Source organism: Peromyscus eremicus, chromosome 7, assembly GCF_949786415.1.
Source record: "Peromyscus eremicus chromosome 7, PerEre_H2_v1, whole genome shotgun sequence".
NCBI lineage: Eukaryota > Metazoa > Chordata > Mammalia > Rodentia > Cricetidae > Peromyscus > Peromyscus eremicus.
Genome location: NC_081422.1, coordinates 69,835,706 through 69,855,851, shown reverse-complemented (window position 1 = coordinate 69,855,851; position 20,146 = coordinate 69,835,706). Strand labels below are relative to the sequence as shown.

General features: G+C 42.7%; 1 protein-coding gene across 1 annotated transcript in view; it reads left to right on the top strand.

Moving 5' to 3' along the window:
• Positions 1-19,415, top strand: part of Tmod3 (tropomodulin 3) — a 58,849-nt gene extending 39,434 nt beyond the window's left edge. Inside the window, exons 4-10 of the mRNA XM_059268254.1 lie at positions 2,035-2,157; positions 3,376-3,465; positions 7,419-7,549; positions 8,786-8,893; positions 11,776-11,919; positions 13,787-13,931; positions 17,816-19,415. Coding sequence (XP_059124237.1) covers positions 2,035-2,157; positions 3,376-3,465; positions 7,419-7,549; positions 8,786-8,893; positions 11,776-11,919; positions 13,787-13,931; positions 17,816-17,850 — 776 coding nt within the window. The 3' untranslated portion in view covers positions 17,851-19,415. The remainder of the gene's footprint in view (positions 1-2,034; positions 2,158-3,375; positions 3,466-7,418; positions 7,550-8,785; positions 8,894-11,775; positions 11,920-13,786; positions 13,932-17,815) is intronic.
• Positions 19,416-20,146: the final 731 nt, after the last annotated feature.

Sequence of the window (20,146 nt, the reverse complement as noted above, 5' to 3'; positions counted from 1 at the left end):
ACAGAGACAGACACAGGAGGATCTCTGTGAGTTCAAGGCCAGCCAGGGCTATGCAGTGAGACCCTATTGTTAAAAAGGTGATATTTGATCACTGCCCGGGAAGTGTCAATCCATGGCCAACCAGCTCCTTTATCCTGGGCCTGGGGTGAAGCAGAACACCATGGCGAGAGACATGTTGCGGAGCAAAGCTGCTTGCCACATGACAGGAAGGGGCTAGAAATGGAGTAGATCTCCCCAGGCCACACTCCAGTAACTTGCTTGTAACTAGTTCCACCACCCACCACCCCACATTCCAGGGCCACCATGTTATTAGGTAACAGCTCTCATGAGTGACTGGCTTACCAACTGGAAAACAGGACTCCTGCCCATGGACTTTCGAGGTACTTCACAGCAAAGCTGTCACAACCAAAATAGACAGAATAAACTCTAACTGGCTACTATCTGCCATCTTAGTTAGTCCAGATATCAAACAAGATGTGTCCATTGAGCACTGGAAGGATGGCTGAAGTTTTATAAGAGCCACATGTGGCCAGTGGCTATGGCATTGGACACCGGGCAGCAAGAGAGACAGACTGCGAGTCTGTGTTTCGTGTGGGGATGGTACTTCAGGAACAGAAGCGGAGAGGAAAACTCCCCAAGGCTTGCCTGTCAGCTAGGAGAGACTGGGGGAGGGCAGCAGAGCTCCAGCTCTCTCCAGGCCACCCTCCCCCTCACTGGGTAGAAGATAGACGAGATAAGCACAGATCCAGTTGTCCTCCAGGGTACAAAAAGCTGGGAGAGGAAGGTGGGAAACACTGTCAGCCACCTGGAGAGCTTGTAGTAAGGGCTGTATTTGGGGCGGGGTGGGGGTGTCGCTCATGGTTCACAGAAAAGTAGGCAGCTCCTCCAAAATCTCAGGGTCCACCTCTCAGACCTTGACAAGAAACTCCTGATATGTTCTCAAACGGTTCAGCACTCAGGAGGCAGAGGAGGTGGATCTCTGTGAGTTGAAGCCAGCCTGGTCTACATAGTGAGTTCCAGAGTAGCCAGGGCTACAAAGAGAGACCTTGTCTCAAACAGAACAAATTAAATCAATAAAAATAATACAAATAATAAATATTTAATTATGTTAAAACTAACCAAAGAATCTTATAGAAGTGTATACAGCAGCATATATGAAGGGATGGGGAGCCTTTAGAAGAGACACGGAGTAACTTGGCTTTGATTTTTGTGGGGGGGGGGGGCGGGGAGATAGTATCTCATACATCTCAGGCTAACCTTGAACTTCTGACCCTCTTGCTTCTACTTCACAGCTTGTTAGTGTGCTTGCTTCAGAAGAACAGTTGTCAAGTTTTAGAACACTACTGAGAACATAGAGAAATTTCCTTAGAATTAGAACTTGAATTTCTGGAATCATAATTGTGTCTGCTATTCCTCAAGTGACTGTAACAGTTTGTAGTTTGACAATAAGAAATTGGATCCTGTTTTAATTTTTAAGTTTTATAGACTTTCTAGAGTGTGTGTGTGTGTGTGTGTGTGTGTATGTGTATGTATGTGTATGTGTGTGTTCGTGTAGTTGGTTGATTGGTTTAGACTATGTTTTGTTTTCTCGTGCTAGACTGGCCTGGAGACTATGCCCATGCTGGCGTCGGGTCCTCCTTCCTTAGTTTCCCAAGTGCTCGGATCATTCAACTAGCTTCATTTAAATATCGGTTCAGAATTTGTGAAATAACTCATAATTGAAAGAACTGAGCATTGTGCACTCAGGAGGCAGAGGTGAAAGGATTGGGAGTTCAAGGCCAGTTCTAGGCCAGTCTCAACCACATGGTGAAATTCTATCTCAAAACAAAACAGAAAACAAGAAGAGCCATTTTTATTTTCAGAGGTGGGGGAGTTTCTCAGGGATTCTTCCTTTCTAACGTGTATAGTCAGTATATTGACAGTATATTGTCCATTTCAGTTGCATATGCCTTACCTAATGTTTGTTAGAAGGGCAAAGATGGTAATGAGTTAGTAGAAATGAATAACAAATGTGTGGTTTTGTTTTGTTTTCAGGGAAAATTTTTATCCCCAAACAGAAACCTGTGCAGACTTTTACAGAAGACAACATATCCCTTGATCCAGAATTAGAAGAAGCTTTGACAAGTGCCTCTGATACAGAATTGTGTGACCTTGCAGGTATCGCCTCAAACGAGCAAATTTTAAATGAGTGTGGTGTGGGAAGAGTCACGCAGGGCCCACCTGCGTGTACTACACAAACACTTACTCTGCACGTTACACAGAAAACCTGGCAGTAGGATTCTTTTAAGTACTCTCTATGGTGAAATTTTACGGTGATAAAATTTATTTGATACTTTTTCCTTCATCGCTGTATTTTAAATTTTTCTAACAACAAAGCCATATCACCAGCTGGTGAGCCTGTCCTGTCTGAGCACCAGACACACTTCAGGGTCAACTTCTGCCCTGTTTCATGAAGAGTAAATAAAAATCAAAAGCTGTATTCATGTCCCCAACTTTGCCAGAGAGACACGGAACACTGCAGACCTCCTGAATCCACATCGCCAGTTTTTACCTAGACCACTCTTCCCCACTTACTGTGCGGGAAATACCCATTTCCCCTGGTGGGAAATGTGACATGTAGGAAGACCGGCATGCCAGAAAACTCTTAAGAACTGACATGTTTGAAAGTGGATTGAAGGTTTTTGGAAGGACCCTAGAAAGGGCAGAGTGAGGTGTGGTGTCCCAGCTAGAGAAGGTGGTATATTCTTGAGGGACAAAGGACTGGTGGATTTGTATATGGTACTTTCATTAGAGGGGACATCAAAAGATTTGAATGTTTCTGAGGATGCTACATTACCTTAAATGAACGACCTTAAGAGTGCTTTAGTATAGTCTCAACATGCACCACCGTGCTTGAACTGTTTTGTTCCTAGAAACCTAGACAATGAGCAGCCAAGTAGATCTTTTCCGTTTCCTCTCTTAGCCACCAGGTGGCGCTAAGCATGGAGTTCCCTTTAGAGTCTGCCTGGCTCACAGTGTTGTCTAAATTAAGACATTGGGAAATAGCAACGGTATTGATGAAAATGAATGGGAGACTGTCGGTGATTTCTAAACACTACACCCACCCCGTCCTCTTGTTGGGGGTTGTAAAGTCCATTTTCAGTTTAATAGAAAAATGTCTAGAGAATGTTAAAATTATTAATACAAAATTTTGTTTGCAAACTGGGTACTGGGCACACATCAATAGTCACAGCTTCTTGGAAGTCTTGAGGCAGGGGACTGCTTCTGCCCAGGAGTTAGAGGCCTGCCTGGGCAACACAGCAGACTCCGTCTACACACAGTAGAAATGGAAAAGTTTAGAGCAGGTAGAAGTGAAAACCTCTCTTCTCTCTGCAGCTATTCTTGGAATGCACAATCTGATCACAAACTCACAGTTCTGTGATGTGGTGGGGAGCAGTAATGGCGTCGACCAAGAACATTTTTCAAGTGAGTAATTGAAATGCTTTGAGAATGCCAATCCTTTGTCAAATGTTTTGCTTCCTCCATGTATTAACTTCGGTATTTATTACACCAAATATTTATTACACCAAATATTTGTGTGTGTGTGTGTGTGTGTGTGTGTGTGTGTGTGTGTGTGTATTAAACTTAAAATTCAAGTTTGATAGTACTGTTACAGAAAGCCATTAAAATACAAAATGTAGTCAGGTGTAGATTCATGCCTGCATCCCATCATTAAGAATGCTTCCTGTTCTTCTGGAGGACAGAAGTTTAGCTCCTACGTTGTACAGCTTACAACTACCTATAACTCCAGCTCCAGGGGATCCCATGCCCATCCCAGGCTGCCAAGCTCCTGCCCACATGTGGCATACACACATACACATAAATTAAAATAAATATTTTTCAAATCAAACTTTAAAAAATAGAATAAATACTAAGTATTTTAGTCTTTTTTTTTAAAACAAGGTCTCACTGTGTAGCCTTAGCTGACCTCAAACTCAGATCTGCTTGTCTCTGCCCTCTGCCTCCTGAGTGCTGGCATATGCCACCATACCTGGCAGTATTTTAATCTTAATGTGGTGACAAATGTAATGAGAACTGCTTTTGCCACATAAATACTAATGACAAGCAGTATGAAATCTAGACAAGCTTAGGGTTTTTAATTTGTCTTGTTTTTTTTCTGAGTTGTCTTTGCAGTGTGGGGATCCAGCCCAGGACCTTAAGCATACTACCTGAACTCTCTGCCACTGAACAGCCCCAGCCCAGCCATGCTTAGTTTTTGTCAACATTTTATTGTTGTGTTGCTAGTTTTAAGGAATCCATGGAAATTCTGACAAAGTTTCTTATTTAAAAATACAGGATGATTTTAAATTCTCCAGGTAAATATATGCTGTTGTAGCATATTTAAACATGACATAAATGTATACACTACAAAGTAAATGTCTCAGAGCTGGAGAGAGGACTCAGCTAGAGCTTACTGCTCCTGTAGAGGACCTTGGCTTGGTTCCCAGCACCTCCACGGTGGTTCACAACCACCTGCAACTTCATTTCCAGGAGATCAGATGCCCTTTTCTGGTCTCCGTAGGCTCCTGCTTGCAAGTGATGCACTTACATTTCAAGTAGGCACACATACATACACATAAATAATTTCTTTTTAAAAGGAAGTAAATGTCTCTATTCACAAGCATTATGTAGCCTGTCCCCCCGCCCTCAGCTGTTAATAAGATGGTATGTATCCTGTTTTATGATTCTGTCCTGTTTGAAGTTTATATACAAATACATACATACATGTTATACATAAATTGCCTTTTTAGTAAAATTATATGTTTATCGCAACTTGATTTTAAGAATTTTAATGAATATGTTTGTACTGGCTGTCTTGTCTGTAAGTGTGTCAGTGCACCCATGCTGGCAGGAAGAGGCTGCTGGAGTCCCCGGGACTGGAATTGGGTGTGAGCCACCATGTGGGTGCTGGGAATCAAACCCAGGTCCTCGGGAACAGCAGCCCATGCTCTTAACTGCTGAGCCATCTCTCCAGCCCGCAGCTTAATTTTTCAATAATAGCACTGTTTCTAGGGTTGTTTGTTTGCTTTTTAAGTTCTTTCTATGGACCTCCTCTGTGCATGCTCTCAAATGCGGATTAATCTCACTTAATACTCACAACAGCCCTATGGAAGAGGCATTATTGTTCTCTTTAATGTCCCCCTGAGGGAGCTGGGATTTTAGAGTGCTGGAGCCTTGGGGCCACATAAAGAAGCAGTGAGGTTACAACCACTACGTGCAGATTTATTTTATTCAAACGTTTGTATAGCTGTCCCTCTTAGAATGTTCTGTGGTTTAGCTATTTCCCATGGTTTTTAACTTTTTATTTTCATAAATGTTCGACTGTGAGAAAGAAGAAAACATCAGGTATTCATTACCTGCCTCCAGCTATTTTATTAACATTACCAACTTTTCTTCTGCCTCCTTCTCAGCTCCTTCACAGTTTTTCTGAAGTAAGTTCATTTGTCCTCCCTTCCTCCCTTCCTTCCTTCCTTCCTTCCTTCCTTCCTTCCTTTCTTCCTTCCTTTCTTCTTTCTTTCCCTCCCTCCCTCCCTCCCTTTTTTTGTATTTAGAGGTCGGAGGGCAGCCTTCATGAGTCCTTCATGTCCTCTATCATTGGGTCCCAGGGATCACAAGGTCATCTGACTGTCAGCAAGCACCTACACCTGCTGGGCCGTCTCACTAGCCCTTTTTTTTTTTCCCTGAATTTTTAATTTTTTAAAACTCAAACCTTTAGCCATGTGGTGGTGGTACACGCCTTTAATCCCAGCGCTCAGGAGGCAGAGGCATGTAGATCTCAGTGAGTTCGAGGCCAGCCTGGTCTACAGAGCGTATTCCAGGACAGCTAGAACTATTACGCAGAGAAACCCTGTCTCAGTAAAACCAAAAAAAAAAAAAAAAAGTCAAACCTTTTGTTACTTTGTGCATAAACACAAACATATATGTGTATATATGTACACACATATAATGTATATATGTCTCACAAATTTAAGACTTTTTAAGATATAACCCAATGCCATTATTAAACACAAAATTTAATATTTACTTTATATCTTCTGAAATTCAGTCTATGTCCAAACTTTTCTTATTTTCAAAACCATCAACAACTCATCCTTGCGTCACATGGGAATCCGAGTAAGGGTTACACATTGTATTTGTTTGTTTTTCAGTCTCGTTTTCCTTTCTTTGAAAAAACCTTCTGCCGTGTTGCACATGTGTGAATGAGAAGATAACTGTAGGAGTCAGTTCTCTACTCCACCTTAGGGGTCCCGGGGGTCTAGGCTCGGCAGGAAACCCCTCTCCCTGCTGAGACCTCCCACCAGCCCAGTCTGTTTCCTAACAGTTCCTTTCCTCAACTTCATCCCTCCTCTTCCCTGTCGTTTATTTCACCAGTGAACTAGGTTATTTGCCAAATAAAAACTTCTCCATTCTGGATTTGGTTTGTTGCAACCCCAGGGTGTTATTTTATGTTTTTATGTCTCCGGTGTTTCTATAAACTTTAGGTTAATGGCGAGGTCAGATTCAGATGTAGAAATTTTGACTTAATGCTTAAATCACATAACTTATCAAGTGTGGTCCCTCATTTTTGGAGACTGTTCAGACTGATCATTGAGGAACTATGTGTGTCGTGGAGGTACACACCTCTAATCTCAGCACTAGAGAGTCTAAAGCAAGAGGATTCCAGGTTCTCGACAGCCTTGGTTACATGGCAAGACTGTCTCAGAATGAGAAGGAGGGAGGCAGAGAATAAAAAAGAGATGAGCTGGTTCAGGCATCAGCCTGGTCCATCCACTTACTTCCCCATGAACCTTTCATGTAATTGTAGCAGGCCATTAAACAGATACTATTTTGAAAGTCAGACCTTATTTTTGTTACTTGTGCCCATATACATATATATATATATATGTATATGTATGTATGTATGTATGTGTGTATGTATGTATCACAAATTAAGAACTTTTTAAAAACATAATCTAATGCCATTATTAGATGCTGGACCTAAAATATACCCAGTCTGTGGTTTTATAAAACTGAGCGCTCACTCAAGTTTCCATTCATTGAAGAAGTACTCCTCCACCTCCTGTGCTCCACTAGATGGAAGAAAGCTGCCGTATTAATTGAACTGGGAGCAAGCCTGCTCCTCCGGTGTCATCTACTCAGTAACACTTTCTGTGGTGACATAGTAACTACCAACAGATAGAGGATCTTTTAGCAGTTGTGCAGACGGGATTCCAGACTACACGTGTGGATTGTATGGCCTGGGAGTGGGGTAGATGACCAGGTTAATGTGTCTCCTCTCATTGTGTGGCCTGGGATTCGGGGTAGATGGCCAGGTTAATGTGTCTCCTCTCAATTCCAGCCGACTCGGTCAACCCTTGCTCTTCCGTTTGTTTCTACAGATGTGGTAAAAGGTGAAAAGATTCTTCCAGTGTTTGATGAGCCTCCAAATCCAACCAACGTTGAAGAGAGTTTAAAGAGAATTAAGGAAAATGATTCCCGTCTTGTTGAAGTTAATTTGAATAATATAAAAGTAAGTATGTTAAGCATGCAATATACATGTGTATCAACATCAGCACATGTGATGTTTGCTTTGAGTCAGCTGAACCCAGGTCAGTAATATGGCAGTTCTGATGAGTAGTCTTAACTCCTACTTTAAGGGCAAGTACACTAACAGTATACAAACATAGATTTCTTCAAAGTTTATAATTCAAGTATTATAGAAAACATTTTGTTACTTGCTTTTTAAAGAGTTTTTCATATAAGAATGTGGCCCTATACCTTGTCAGTAAGTTATTCTAATTTTTAAAGTACTGCCCACTTTTAAGAACTTTCGCCTTTGGTTTTTATTTTAATCGGGTTTATTAAGGTATTTTTAATATAGTTAAGTAAAATTCTTTTTTGATTTTTCCAGACAGGGTTTCTCTGTGTAGCTTTGTGCCTTCCCTGGAACTCGCTTTGGAGACCAGACTGGCCTTGAACTCACAGAGATCCGCCTGCCTCTGCCTCCCGAGTGCTGGGATTAAAGGCGTGCGCCACCACCGCCCGGCTAAGTAAAATTCTTTTAATGTACAGTCCTGGGATGTAAAGCTGTAAAATACCACTGACAAGTTGTAAAACCAACAATAAATGCCTGACTAAGTGCCGTAAAGCCCACCTGTAACGTCCGAAGCTCTCTCTTCGGGCCCCTGTGTTATTCCCCGTCCATCATGCCATCTCCAGCCTTGTAGATGGAGTCCAGTTTGCAGCCTGTTGAGTCTTCCCTTTGGGCTAACGCGTTTGAGACTCACCGTGTTGTGTAGGCGCCACTAGTCTGTCCTTTGTCACTGTGGAGTCATTCTCTCCTGGGACATGCTGTGGTTTGTTCATCCCGGAGTCCAGTAGTTGACAGATGGGTTGCTTCCAGTCTGGAATGGTTATGTGTAAAGCAGCGGCGGCGGCACACACTTACATGTGGGGCCTTCGAAAAATAGAGGTTTTTGTGTCTCTTGACCAAATGCCTAGAAATTGGCTTTCTGGGATCTGGTTTTTTGTTTTTTCAAATTATTATTACAGTTTGTTTGTTTGTTTGTTTGTTTGTTTGTTTGTTTTGAGACAGGGTCTCTCTATGTAATCCTTGCTATCTTAGAACTTACTTTGTAGACTAGGCTGCTTGTTTGCATACTTGAATATGTTTTTAAGCAAACAGTAAGTATAAGTGTATTTGATTGATAGATTGAACTTCCTGAAGCTAAAATGTTGATGGTGTTTCACATTTTTGTCTTTCAAGAATATCCCAATTCCAACTCTAAAAGATTTTGCTAAGACTTTGGAAACCAACACACATGTGAAACACTTCAGTCTTGCAGCCACCAGGAGCAATGACCCCGTGGCTGCCGTAAGTATGCTGTGATTGACACTGTCAGTAATTCCCAGCTGATGTCTACAGACCTGTGTTATAGTGAGGTTAACCGATTTGTTTTGTGAGACAGCGTCTCTCCTAGCCCAGGCTGGCCTTGGAATCATGTGCAGTGGAAGATGATCTTGAACTCCAGTTCTCCTGCCTCCACTTCCCAAGTGCTGGAATTACAGGCCTGAACCACTGCACCCTCTTACACTGTGACTTCTTTTACACTCATTCATTTATTGATTGATTTGGGGTGTGTGTGTGTGTGTGTGTGTGTGTGTGTGTGTGTGTGTGTGTATACACGTGTCACAATACGTATGTAGAGGTCACAGGACCACTTGCAGGAGTCGGTTCTCTCCCACCACATGGGTCCAGGGATGGAATTCAGGTAGTCAGGCTTCACAGCCAGTGCCCTGATCCACTGAGCCATCTCCTTGGCCCAAACTGTGAGATATATGTGGTTTTTCTTTTTTTTTTTTTTTTTTTTTTTCCACTTACCATTTTACCTCACTATTTGGCACTACATTATGTACCCTTTTGTATTTTAAAGTTTTTATTTGTATTTATCATTTATTTTATATTTTTTTTTTTCCTCTTTTGGGGCAGGAAAGAGATAGGTTCCCAAGGTAACAACTCACTGGGTAACCTCAGCTGCCGTCAAATTCATGATCTTACTGCCTTGGCCTCCTCCTCAATTTTTAGGCATAAATGGTGCCTGGAAATATGACTAATGGTAAAGTACTGGCCTGTGAGTTAAGTTTCCTGTGAGTCCCTGTCTTTAATCTCCAGGACCACAAAACCAGAGGAAAGAATGAATAAACTCGATTTTGATTTCTCGTTCAACTGAATATGTTGGAGCTCTTTTTGTGTCAGTATACAAAGGTCTGCTGGATCCTTAGCGTCTGTTGGTTCAGGGTCCCATTAGGGGTCTGTGACTCGGGGTTTGTATCAAATGCTCTCTCTGGAGATGAGTATGTGGTGTTTGTCCTTTCAATACCAACCCTGACTTGTGTGTGTTGAGCCGGCCTTGCATTCCTGGGAAGATCGGGAAGATCGTCCCAAGAGCCTTTTCCTCCCCGTGGCTTTGCGCGGTCACTTTTGTTCTACCCCGCTTCACTAGTCCCGGGTTCCCGCCCACAGTCCTCCTCGGAACACTGGAGTGGTCCAGGGCTTTCTGCTCCCCGGCACTCCCGCCTGGGCAAGCTCATCGTTTCAGTGCTGTAGGTTGTTTGGACATGCGGGGGACTCCAGTGCCCCTTGTACCCGTCTCTTTCACTCTGCACTGACCCCCAGCTACCTACTAAGTAGTGCACCCAGATGTCTAATGGACATCTCATATCAGACTTGGACTGAACTCCTGACTCTGTCCCATGCCTGGTGTTTCAGTCACGAAATGGCAGCATCAGTCTACTGTCCCTGGTAGACAGGAAACAAATTAAAAGCAATCACTCTTAACTTCCCTTTCTTACAGCCTTAAAGCATATATTCAATAGTCCTGTCTTCAAAATATTTTTGGAACCCAGGATAGTCGTGCTGGCTCACACAGGTAATCCTAGTATTCAAGAGGCAGAGGCAGGAGGATTGCCATAAGTTTGAGTCCACCCTGGTTTACATAGCAGCCTCCAGGCTGTTCTGGGCCGTATGATGAGATCTTATTCTTTTAAGAGCAACATGATGCGATAGATCAGCAAGTAAAGTCACATGCCACACAGGCCTGACAGCTTTAGTTCAGTCCTCGGAACCCGTGTAAAGGCAGGAGGAGAGAACGGGCTCCACAAAGCTGTCCCCTGACTTCCTCGTGCACACCACAATGCATATGCATCTGCACACATCATATAGACACATTCAAGGTTTCTAATGGCCAGATCCGGGTGCAGTGGTGCACACCTTTAATTCCAGCAGTCTGGAAGTGGAAGCAGGCCAGTCTCTGAGTTCCAGACCAGACAATGCTACATTGTGAAGCTTGTCTCAGAGGGGGTGGGGAGGGCTGGAGACGGCACTCACGTGTGGAGTGCTCACTCAGCATGCCCAGAGGCCTGGATTTATCCCCAGGACCGCACAGACTGAATGTGGTAGGACATACCTATAATCCCAGCATTCAGGAAGAAGAGCCAGAATGATCAGATGTTCAAGGCCATCCTCAGCTCCACAGAGAGTTTGAGGCCAGCCTGGGATGCATGAGACCCTGTCTTTTTTATTTTTTTATTAAAAAGTCAGGGAAAAGTAATTCAGAATCCAACCATTTCTCACGTTTTGTTACTCCTGCCCTGACCCATACAGTCTTGTCTTTTCTGGATCTTTGCAGTTGCCTCTCCAGTGAGCCATCTCTGTCTTACCCACCCTCAAACCATAAGGGATATTAGGGAATTAGTTCCTTACAGAAACTGCGGAAGTAGGAGAGGAGATACGGAGTAGAGAATGAATGAACATGAAATATGAAGAGGAGTTGGGAATGTCAGCACCAGGAAATTACATGTGACCAAATAATCTAAAGATTATATATGGTGGGGCTGGAGAGATGGCTCAGTGGTTAGAGCACTGGCTGCTCTTCCAGAGGTCCTGAGTTCAATTCCCAGCAACCACATGGTGACTCACAACCATCTATAATGTGATCTGATGCCCTCTTCTGGTATAAGAAGCGTACATGAAGATAGAGCACTCATACATAAAATAAATAAATCTTAAAAAAAATTATATATGGTAATGTACATGGGATAAGTAAATACATGTGAGACCTGAGCAGTAATGTAACAAGCTGAAAAATGTAAAGAGAAACTTAAGAAAGTTCAGTTTATGAATTTACTTATGGTATGTGCAGTGAAAAATGTGTGCTATCAAAATTGAATCTCCAAATGTTTTCTCTGGATTTCTAGGCGTTTGCAGATATGCTAAAAGTGAACCGAACTTTGAAGAGTTTAAATATGGAGTCCAACTTCATCACAGGCACTGGGGTTTTGGCACTGATTGATGCTTTGAGAGACAATGAGACCCTGACAGAGCTCAAGATTGACAATCAGGTTGGTGCTCTACAGTAAGAATCGGAGGAAACTTCAGCCCCCACTGCCAGGAGGGCTCGCTGTAGCCCTCTCAGAAAGGTGTGGTGGAAAGGGGGTGATGAGACATTTGGGGATCCAGAATACTGATGTACCGGGTGAATATATAGCAAGTCTCTTGAAGTCAATTTAAGGAGTTAGATAGGTGGCTGACTGTGAAGACTTCCACATATGATTTAGCCCACTTTTCCCCAGCTCTTTGAGAGAGCCACACAGTAGGTACACCTTTTGTATCTGCAGAGTATTACAGTTCCAAATACAGAGACTGTGAAGAGAGTTGATTGCATGAAAGAAGAAAAATAGTGCTGCAGAGATGCCCCAGTGGGTGAGAGCGCTTGCTATGATTTCAGGGGGAGCTGAGTTCAGTCTACAGCACCTGTGTAAAAAAAGCTGGCCACAGCCACGTCTGCCTGGATCACCTCCAGCATTGGGGGTCAGGGAAAAGCAGATCCCAGGAGCTTGATAGCCAAAACAACAAGCGTCAGGTCCAGTGAGAGGAACATCCCAGTACCCAGGTTGCTCTGAGGACACCGTCTTCATCAGACCAGTGCAGTGCCAATGCTTTCACCTTTGTGGGGCCTCTGCCTCCCAAGTGCTGGGATTAAAGGCATGCACCACCATCAGCCAGCCACGTCTAAGTTTTTTTATGAACATACATGTTTATTTCTTGGGGCTTACACCTACGAGTAAAACTACTGGTTGATAAGATAATTCTGCTTTCTGAGCAATTACCAAGGGCCCACTTTGCCATATTCTTGACAGCCACTTAAACAAACGGAAGGGTCACACTGTATTGCCCAGACTGTTCTTGGTGTAGCATCAAGCATTTCTCCCACCTCAGCCTGCCCAGTGTCCAGGACTGGAGGTGCCCACTACCATGCCTTCTGCTTGTTCATCTTGTTTGGTTAGTTGTTGGTTTGGGTTTGTTGGGGCCAAGATTGAGACAGTCTCATGTAGCCCAGGCTACCTTCTCTGTGTGAGAAGATGACCTTAAACATGTGCTGTCAGCTCTCAGTACTAGGGTCACGAGTGTGCACCTCCATACCTGATGTAGTTCCTCAGCCTTTCTTTCTTTCTCTTTCATCAGTATGAGGTGGCACTCACGGTATCCACACTGCTTTTCATTTCTATATGAGCTTTTGGTGTCTGCTGAACTTTTTAAAAATGTATTTCTTAAATAACAAAACAAAAAACAAAAAAAATCCAAAACTCATGTGCCTACCCATGGGAGGCCTTGCCTTCTTGTGTGTGGAGGGTATGGGGGTAGGTAGGTAGGGATGCTGGGGGGGGGTGGGAGGAGGGAAGAGGGTGACCTTTAATTGGTGTGTCAAATGAATGAAAAATTTTTCTTAATAAAAAATAAATTTAGCCGGGCAGTGGTGGCGCACGCCTTTAATCCCAGCACTCGGGAGGCAGAGCCTGGGCTACCAAGTGAGTCCCAGGAAAGGCGCAAAGCTACACAGAGAAACCCTGTCTCAAAAAACCAAAATAAATAAATAAATAAATAAATAAATTTTTAAAAAACTGTATTTGTTGCCGGGCGGTGGTGGCGCATGCCTTTAATCCCAGCACTCGAGAGGCAGAGGCAAGTGGATCTCTGTGAGTTCAAGGCCAGCCTGGGCTACAGAGTGAGTTCCAGGACCTGCTCCAAAGCTACACAGAGAAACCCTGTTTTGAAAAAAAAAAAAAAAGTATTTCTTACGTATGTTGTAGAAATTGGGAAAACTTAAGAGACCAACAGATTCAGCATGGGACTGAGTCTTAAATTTTTTTACCTAAAAATGTTTTGATCTGGTTTATTAATACCATTCTTTGTTTTTGATCCTTCCAGAGACAGCAGTTGGGCACAGCTGTAGAATTAGAAATGGCCAAGATGCTCGAAGAAAATACAAATATCCTTAAATTTGGGTATCAGTTCACGCAGCAGGGACCCCGAACCAGGGCAGCCAATGCTATAACGAAAAACAACGACTTAGGTAAGATGTTTGCAATACTCAGTTAAGTCTCCAAATACAACACCAAGCTATTTTTAGAAATAAATTGTAACATGGAAAAATAGCCTGTCTTTGGTGTCCAGTGCTGCTCGGTCCTTTATACAGTGAGTCAGAGCTGTGCCAGGGTGTAATGGTCTTCCTGTCGATGGTGAACCACATCTGTGACAAGCACATGCTAGCTTTACGTGACACTTTCCAGGACAGATGCTTTGTTCTTGGTTGCCACTTCCTCCTTGTGCTTTGAAACAGAGTCCAACACTACCAGAGAGCATTCTGCCTGTTTACCAAGCAGATACAGACAGGAATTCAGTTTTATATTATGAAATATCGAGTAAGTATAGTTAAACTCCCTAGCCTGTCTGTGTGCAGTGCCCTCCTCCTGCACTCACCTGCCTCAGTGATCCCAATTCTCTTGTGGTCCCTAATGAGTTAATAAATACTGTGCTTGTAATTTTGTTTCTCTGTATTTCCAGAAAGTGACTCTCTTTTTAAGTTATGCAATTTACCACCGAAATGTTTGACAAGATTCATTGTAGGCAAGAAGTAAAAATAAGTCCTCTCAACAGGGGTAGCATTTCCGAGCAGCGTAGTTCTTTTAAGTTTCAGCCAGATTTGCATTTATGTTGCTGTGGTTTTATTCCTTTAATCTAGTTATGTTGTAGAATATTATTTTAAGGTGTGTTACTTTTGATTATACTGCATTTCTTTAACTCTGTGAAGCTGTATTACTTTGTCTAAAACACCTGATGGTCTAATAAAGAGCTGAACGACCAATAGCAAGGCAGGAGAAAGGATTGGCAGGCAGAAAGAATTAATAGAAGGAGAAATCTGGGAGAAGAAAGATCAAGGAATGAGAAAGGAAGGAGAATTTCAGGGGCCAGCCACCCAGCTACACAGCCAGACACGGAGTAAGAAGGAAATAAAAGTTATACAGGAATTAAAGATAAAAGCCCAGCGGCAAAAGGTAGAAGGGATAATTTAAAGGTAAGTGAAGCTAGCTAGAAACAAGCCAAGCTAAGGCCGGGCATTTATAATTGAGAATAAGCCTCTGTGTGTGAGTTATTTGGGAGCTGGGTGGTGGGCCCCTCAAAAGAGTGAGCAAAAACAAACCCCAGCAAGTGACAATAAGGAGATTCCTGGAGGGGGCACTGGGCACTGCATGTATAGAGGGTTGGATGTGAGAGCAAGCTCTACAATAAACTCTCCGTGCATACTTGTTTGAATAAATACAGATTTTTTAAGTGCTATCACGGCAAGGAAGAGAGGGGATTGATAGGGATGGGAGAGAGACAAGGGTGGGGTGAGAATAACCAGAATGCATCATATTTGTATATGAGCGTGAAGTAAGGTCAACATTACGAAGATGGGTGGGAAAAACGGAGCAGGGGGTTAATAGAAGGTGCTAAAACTACACGACAAAGAACTTAGTTGTTTGCTTTTTATGTTATATGTTGGAGGCATTTGGGAGCTAGTATAGGCTATATGATTATCACAATACTTTAAAAGGAAAAAATAACATGATTGTTTTGTAGACTGAAAGTGAGGTTAGTGAAGACTTACCAACAGTGGCTACCAGTGAAGGATCAAGAATTTTTACTCTCATGAAGTAGGTTTGGGGAAACAAAGATTAGACACCAGGTGATGAAGAATAGTCAAGACTGGCCTCTGCCCTTTGCCCTCTGCCCTGCTGTGCACACAGCAGCTGCCTCAGGTCTGCTCACAGCTTCATTCTCTTCCAGTGCACTGTGGTCTCTACCCATAGACTTGGCAGAGAGCCTGGGAACCATGCTTTCTAACCCAGGGGTCCCAGCAGCCTGACCTGACAGTCTCCTGAAAGAACTCTCCTTCAGCTTGCAAATGGGGCTCTCTCAGGTCTTGTCCTCATCTTCATAATATCTTCTCATTGTCTTCTTACTCTCAGCTGTCCATTGAAATACTTCTGCCTACTCGCCATCTCTCCAGCTAAGAAGTGTCCGAGCTCTAACAGAAAAGAGGTTGTATGGTACACATACAATAGTCACTTCTGCACTGAGCTGTTCCTCTGTGCACTAGCTAACTGCATAATCGGCTTCTCTGGAGTTTTGTTTGCTGTGCTCTGTCCTGTAGATCCTGTCTGTAATGCCTTTAACATTGTTTTAGCATGCATTTTAACATCTGAAATGGTTTGCCAAAACCAGTCCAACCTGCCTAACACTTGCCTGGTGTTTTCCTTTTCAATGCCTATTTGTATTTGTATTTCTTCCTGGTCTCCTTGACTTTTTTCTCCCTCAGTTTTTCAGTAGACACTTGAAACTCGTTCCTCATTACTATAGGTGAGATCAGAGTTAGGAAAAGGTGAGTAGGTAAGTATAGTTTGTGGAGACAGTAGCCTTTGCTTTTATTTTTTCAACTCCTATACACCAGCAGCCAGCAGTCAGAATAGCATGGGAGCAGCCATTACTGTGGCTGGGCAGGAGCCAGCACACTCTTGATTAGCTCCTCTGACAGCCAACTCAGGCTAGAAAGAGGCAGTGCCCTGTGACCGGCTTCTAGAGGGAACGTGGGGACTCAGCAGTCAGTCTGAGTGCAAAGCAGCAAAACAATAGCACAGGAGAGCAGCGCCTCCTGGCGGCCAAGTTGCCTTTTCCTCACTAGGAACATGGCTGACCTCAGGCCAGCGTGTAGCCTCACAGCAGTGGATGGAGAGGAGTCCTCTCTACTAAACATTACTGTGTTCTCTGCACTGCTCTGTGCAGCACGTTGTCACTGAGAGCTGTGAGAATTAGATACCGTTATTCCCCTGCCAGAGAGGAAAGTTGAGACCCCGAGAGGCTGACTGCCACAGCACACACCCAGAACAGTGACAGAGCTGTGGTTGTGTTCCCTTGCTGACTCTTGGAAGAGTGGTCAGCCATAGTGTTGAATACTGACGTGGTGACTCTTGGTAAATGCCCTTGGTGACTGGTAGTCAAAAGAGCAAGGTAGCCGAAGAGCTTACTTGCTCCTGGCGAGCTCGGCAATGGTTTCACGTCACCAGTCCATGAAAGGCCGAGCGTCGTCGGGCCTCTGCATCTTGTTTGCTCCGTCATCTGGACTAGTTGGTTAGCCACTTCCTGGAGCCAACGTTTATAGGGCCCAGATGGAAAATTTGTAAAGAGAAGGGAGATTTGGAAAACAGTTCCAAGTCAGTTATTAGAAATGATGGAAGTATTTTTATAGATTCTTTCGATGTACGGAAATTTGGTGTATCTAACCAGGGGAACATGCAAATACTTTTAATAAAACTTTTTAAATTTTATTTTGTGTATTGGTGTTTTGCCTGCATGTATGTCTTTGTACCATGTGTGTGCCTAGTACCAGTAGAGGCCAGAAGTAGATGTCAGATCCTCTGGAACTAGAGTTACAGACAGTTGTGAACTGCCATGTGAGTGCTGGGAATCGAACCTAGGTCCTCTGGAAGAGCATTGAGCCATTTCTCCAGCCCCCTAATATAACTTCTTAGCCACAGCTTGCTGGTGTCATTGTAAACGTTATTGTATTAACCAATCATTACTCTAAACTTAGGCATACTTTTTTGTCTGTAAGCAAATGGCTTGAAAAGTGAGTGCTGAACACTCACTGAACACTGTGCTTTAGGTTTCTACCCAGCTATATGGAAGCACCTATAACATAAGACACATAGCTCTTGTTTAGAAGTCTCTTGAGTTTCATCAAGTAATGACAGTGGCAAGTGACTGAGCCTTCTTTATTAATGGTCATATGAATCAGAAGTACTCAGTTCACTTTTATGAGATGTTGACTGTATTATACAGAAACTTGTTACAAGCAAGTTAGCAATTTATAAACCAATAGGGATTCATAACAGGCTTTATTTTTTCTTCCCACAGTGCGCAAGAGGCGAGTTGAAGGAGACCACCAGTAAGAGTGCCATGGGTAACCTTTGGAAGCCTGCAGATTACCAAAGGCTCCTGTTGGTGACAGCAGATGTAAAAATGTCCTGGGTAGAAGGGAAAAGACTGGAAATCTTTTTTTAACCATATGCATTATTTTCCTAGCTTAAAGTATTATGTTTGATTTGTAAAATCAGTAATTAGTATTTTATACTTGTAGCCTTTCTACTGAAATCATTTTAATTTAGATTAATTGAATGGTTTATAATTTTTAGATAAAAATGCAGGTGTAGAAAGTTTAAGAAGTCATGTATGTAAGAATAATTTGAACACCTTGAGGACCAATCTTTTTTAAATCAAAAAGGGACATTGCTGACCGACCCACTGCTAATGTTGCTTCTTGTACATAAAGGATAGGGCACATGGCTGTTTCCTTTTTTAAAAATCCATGAATTTGGGGCTAGGTAGTGGTGGCACATGCCTTTAATCCCAGCACTCTGGAGGCAGAGCCAGGCGGATCTCTGTGAGTTCGAGGCCAGCCTGGTCTATCTACAGCGCGAGATCCAGGACAGGCAGCAAAACTACAGAGAAACCCTGTCTCGAAAACCAAAACAAAACCCATGAATTTGGCAAGAGTTTGCTTTTTCCTTATTAGGGAAATAAAATTTCAGAATTTTAAAAGATGACTCATAATCTGATATATCTACATAATCCAAAGCAGGCCTCCAGGAGACGACCGGTCCTCTTCTGGGAGACAGAACAGTCCCCTGCGTTGCAGGTTTCTGTACTTGTTCAATGGACCTCAGCTGCACTGGGGTTGGTTTTTTGTTTTTTTGCATTCGTTTGTTTGTTAATAGTCCTTAATCCTGCCCCACAGCCTACCTTGTTTGAAAGTATAGTTATATCTAAGGTTACTACAGTATTTCATCTTGCTGTGGGCATTAAATTTCTGTAAAAGCTAATGGTTAAAAAAGCATCCAAGTAGAGAGGTTCTTTTCTTCTCCACAAAAGGCTCTTGGCCAATACTCAGTTAGTTAGAGTAAAAGAAAAAAGAAAGGGTGCTGTTAGATAATGGAGGGAGTCCACGCCCCAAAACTCGCAGGATGGCTATTAAACTGGTGAGCACTGTCAGTTAGAAACTAAAACATGAGCTAGCTCTGATGGCTCGCTCCTGTGATCCTAGCACCTGAGAAGCTGAGAAAGGAATATTTCCAGATGTTCAAAGCCAGGCTGGACCACATAGGAAATTCCAGGTTAGCCTGTGAATGTGAGAACCTGTGTCAAGAAAAGAAAGATCTGTACCGTGTGGTAAGACGCTTCCTATGTGACTCCACAGGTGCAGTGCAGCATTTCATGAACAGTTAATCCCCACTCCACAGTGTACCAGCCAATCACAAAAACTGCTATTTTCAGAAACCCAGCCTTAGTAGGTGCTGCCTTTCTTCTTGTACTTTTAAAACTCCATATGGTAAAGAAAGAGAAAAAAAAAAGTTGTATAGCATAGGTTATCTTAATGACCCAGGCGTTAGAGTGAGGACTTGAGCAGCATACCACAGAGTGGGGTTGGGCGAGGCTGCACACTGATGCCCTTCTTGAGGATTTGGGTTTGTGTCTGTGCCCTGTCCCGGGGCAGCTCCTACAGGAGTAGCAGGGGCAATCACAGCCACAGACAACAGAGAGGAACAGGTCCAGTGAAGCATGAACAAGTTGACTTTTGTTTATACATTCCAGTTCTGTTCTGTAATACATTGTGTATCTGAAGAAAATACTTCTTTATAAGTAACTTAAGTGTGAACTCATCTGCTTGAATAGGGAGGCAGAAGCAGGTGGATCTCTGAGTTCCAGGACAGCTATTACACAGAGAAACCCTGTCTTGAAAAATAAACAAACAAAAAAAGAATTATAATGGAGAACAGTGTTTACCTTGATCTTTAAACGTGTGGCACCTCTTGACTTTTTAGTAACTCCGTATTTTCAAATACCTCTGAGACTTTTATGACATAGTAATAAATTAGGACTTTGCAACAGTTTTAATTTTAAGCCAGAGATTTTCTAAACCCTTGGGTTTTATGTCAAGTTAAATGGTTTTTTCTTAGATAAAAATAATATTCACGTTTTTAAATTGCTCTTTTAAAAAGCTTTAAATTGCCCATTTTATAAAACTGTGTATTCATATTTGTCTTGTTATACTTTTCAGTATGTCCACATGAAATTGTATACATTAAATTCAGTTTTAGTGGCTAATATTAATACCTTGAAAGTAGATTTTGGTGCTATACACTTATTATAGCTAAAACCTACTGGAGTTTAAAGAATAAGTAAAATACA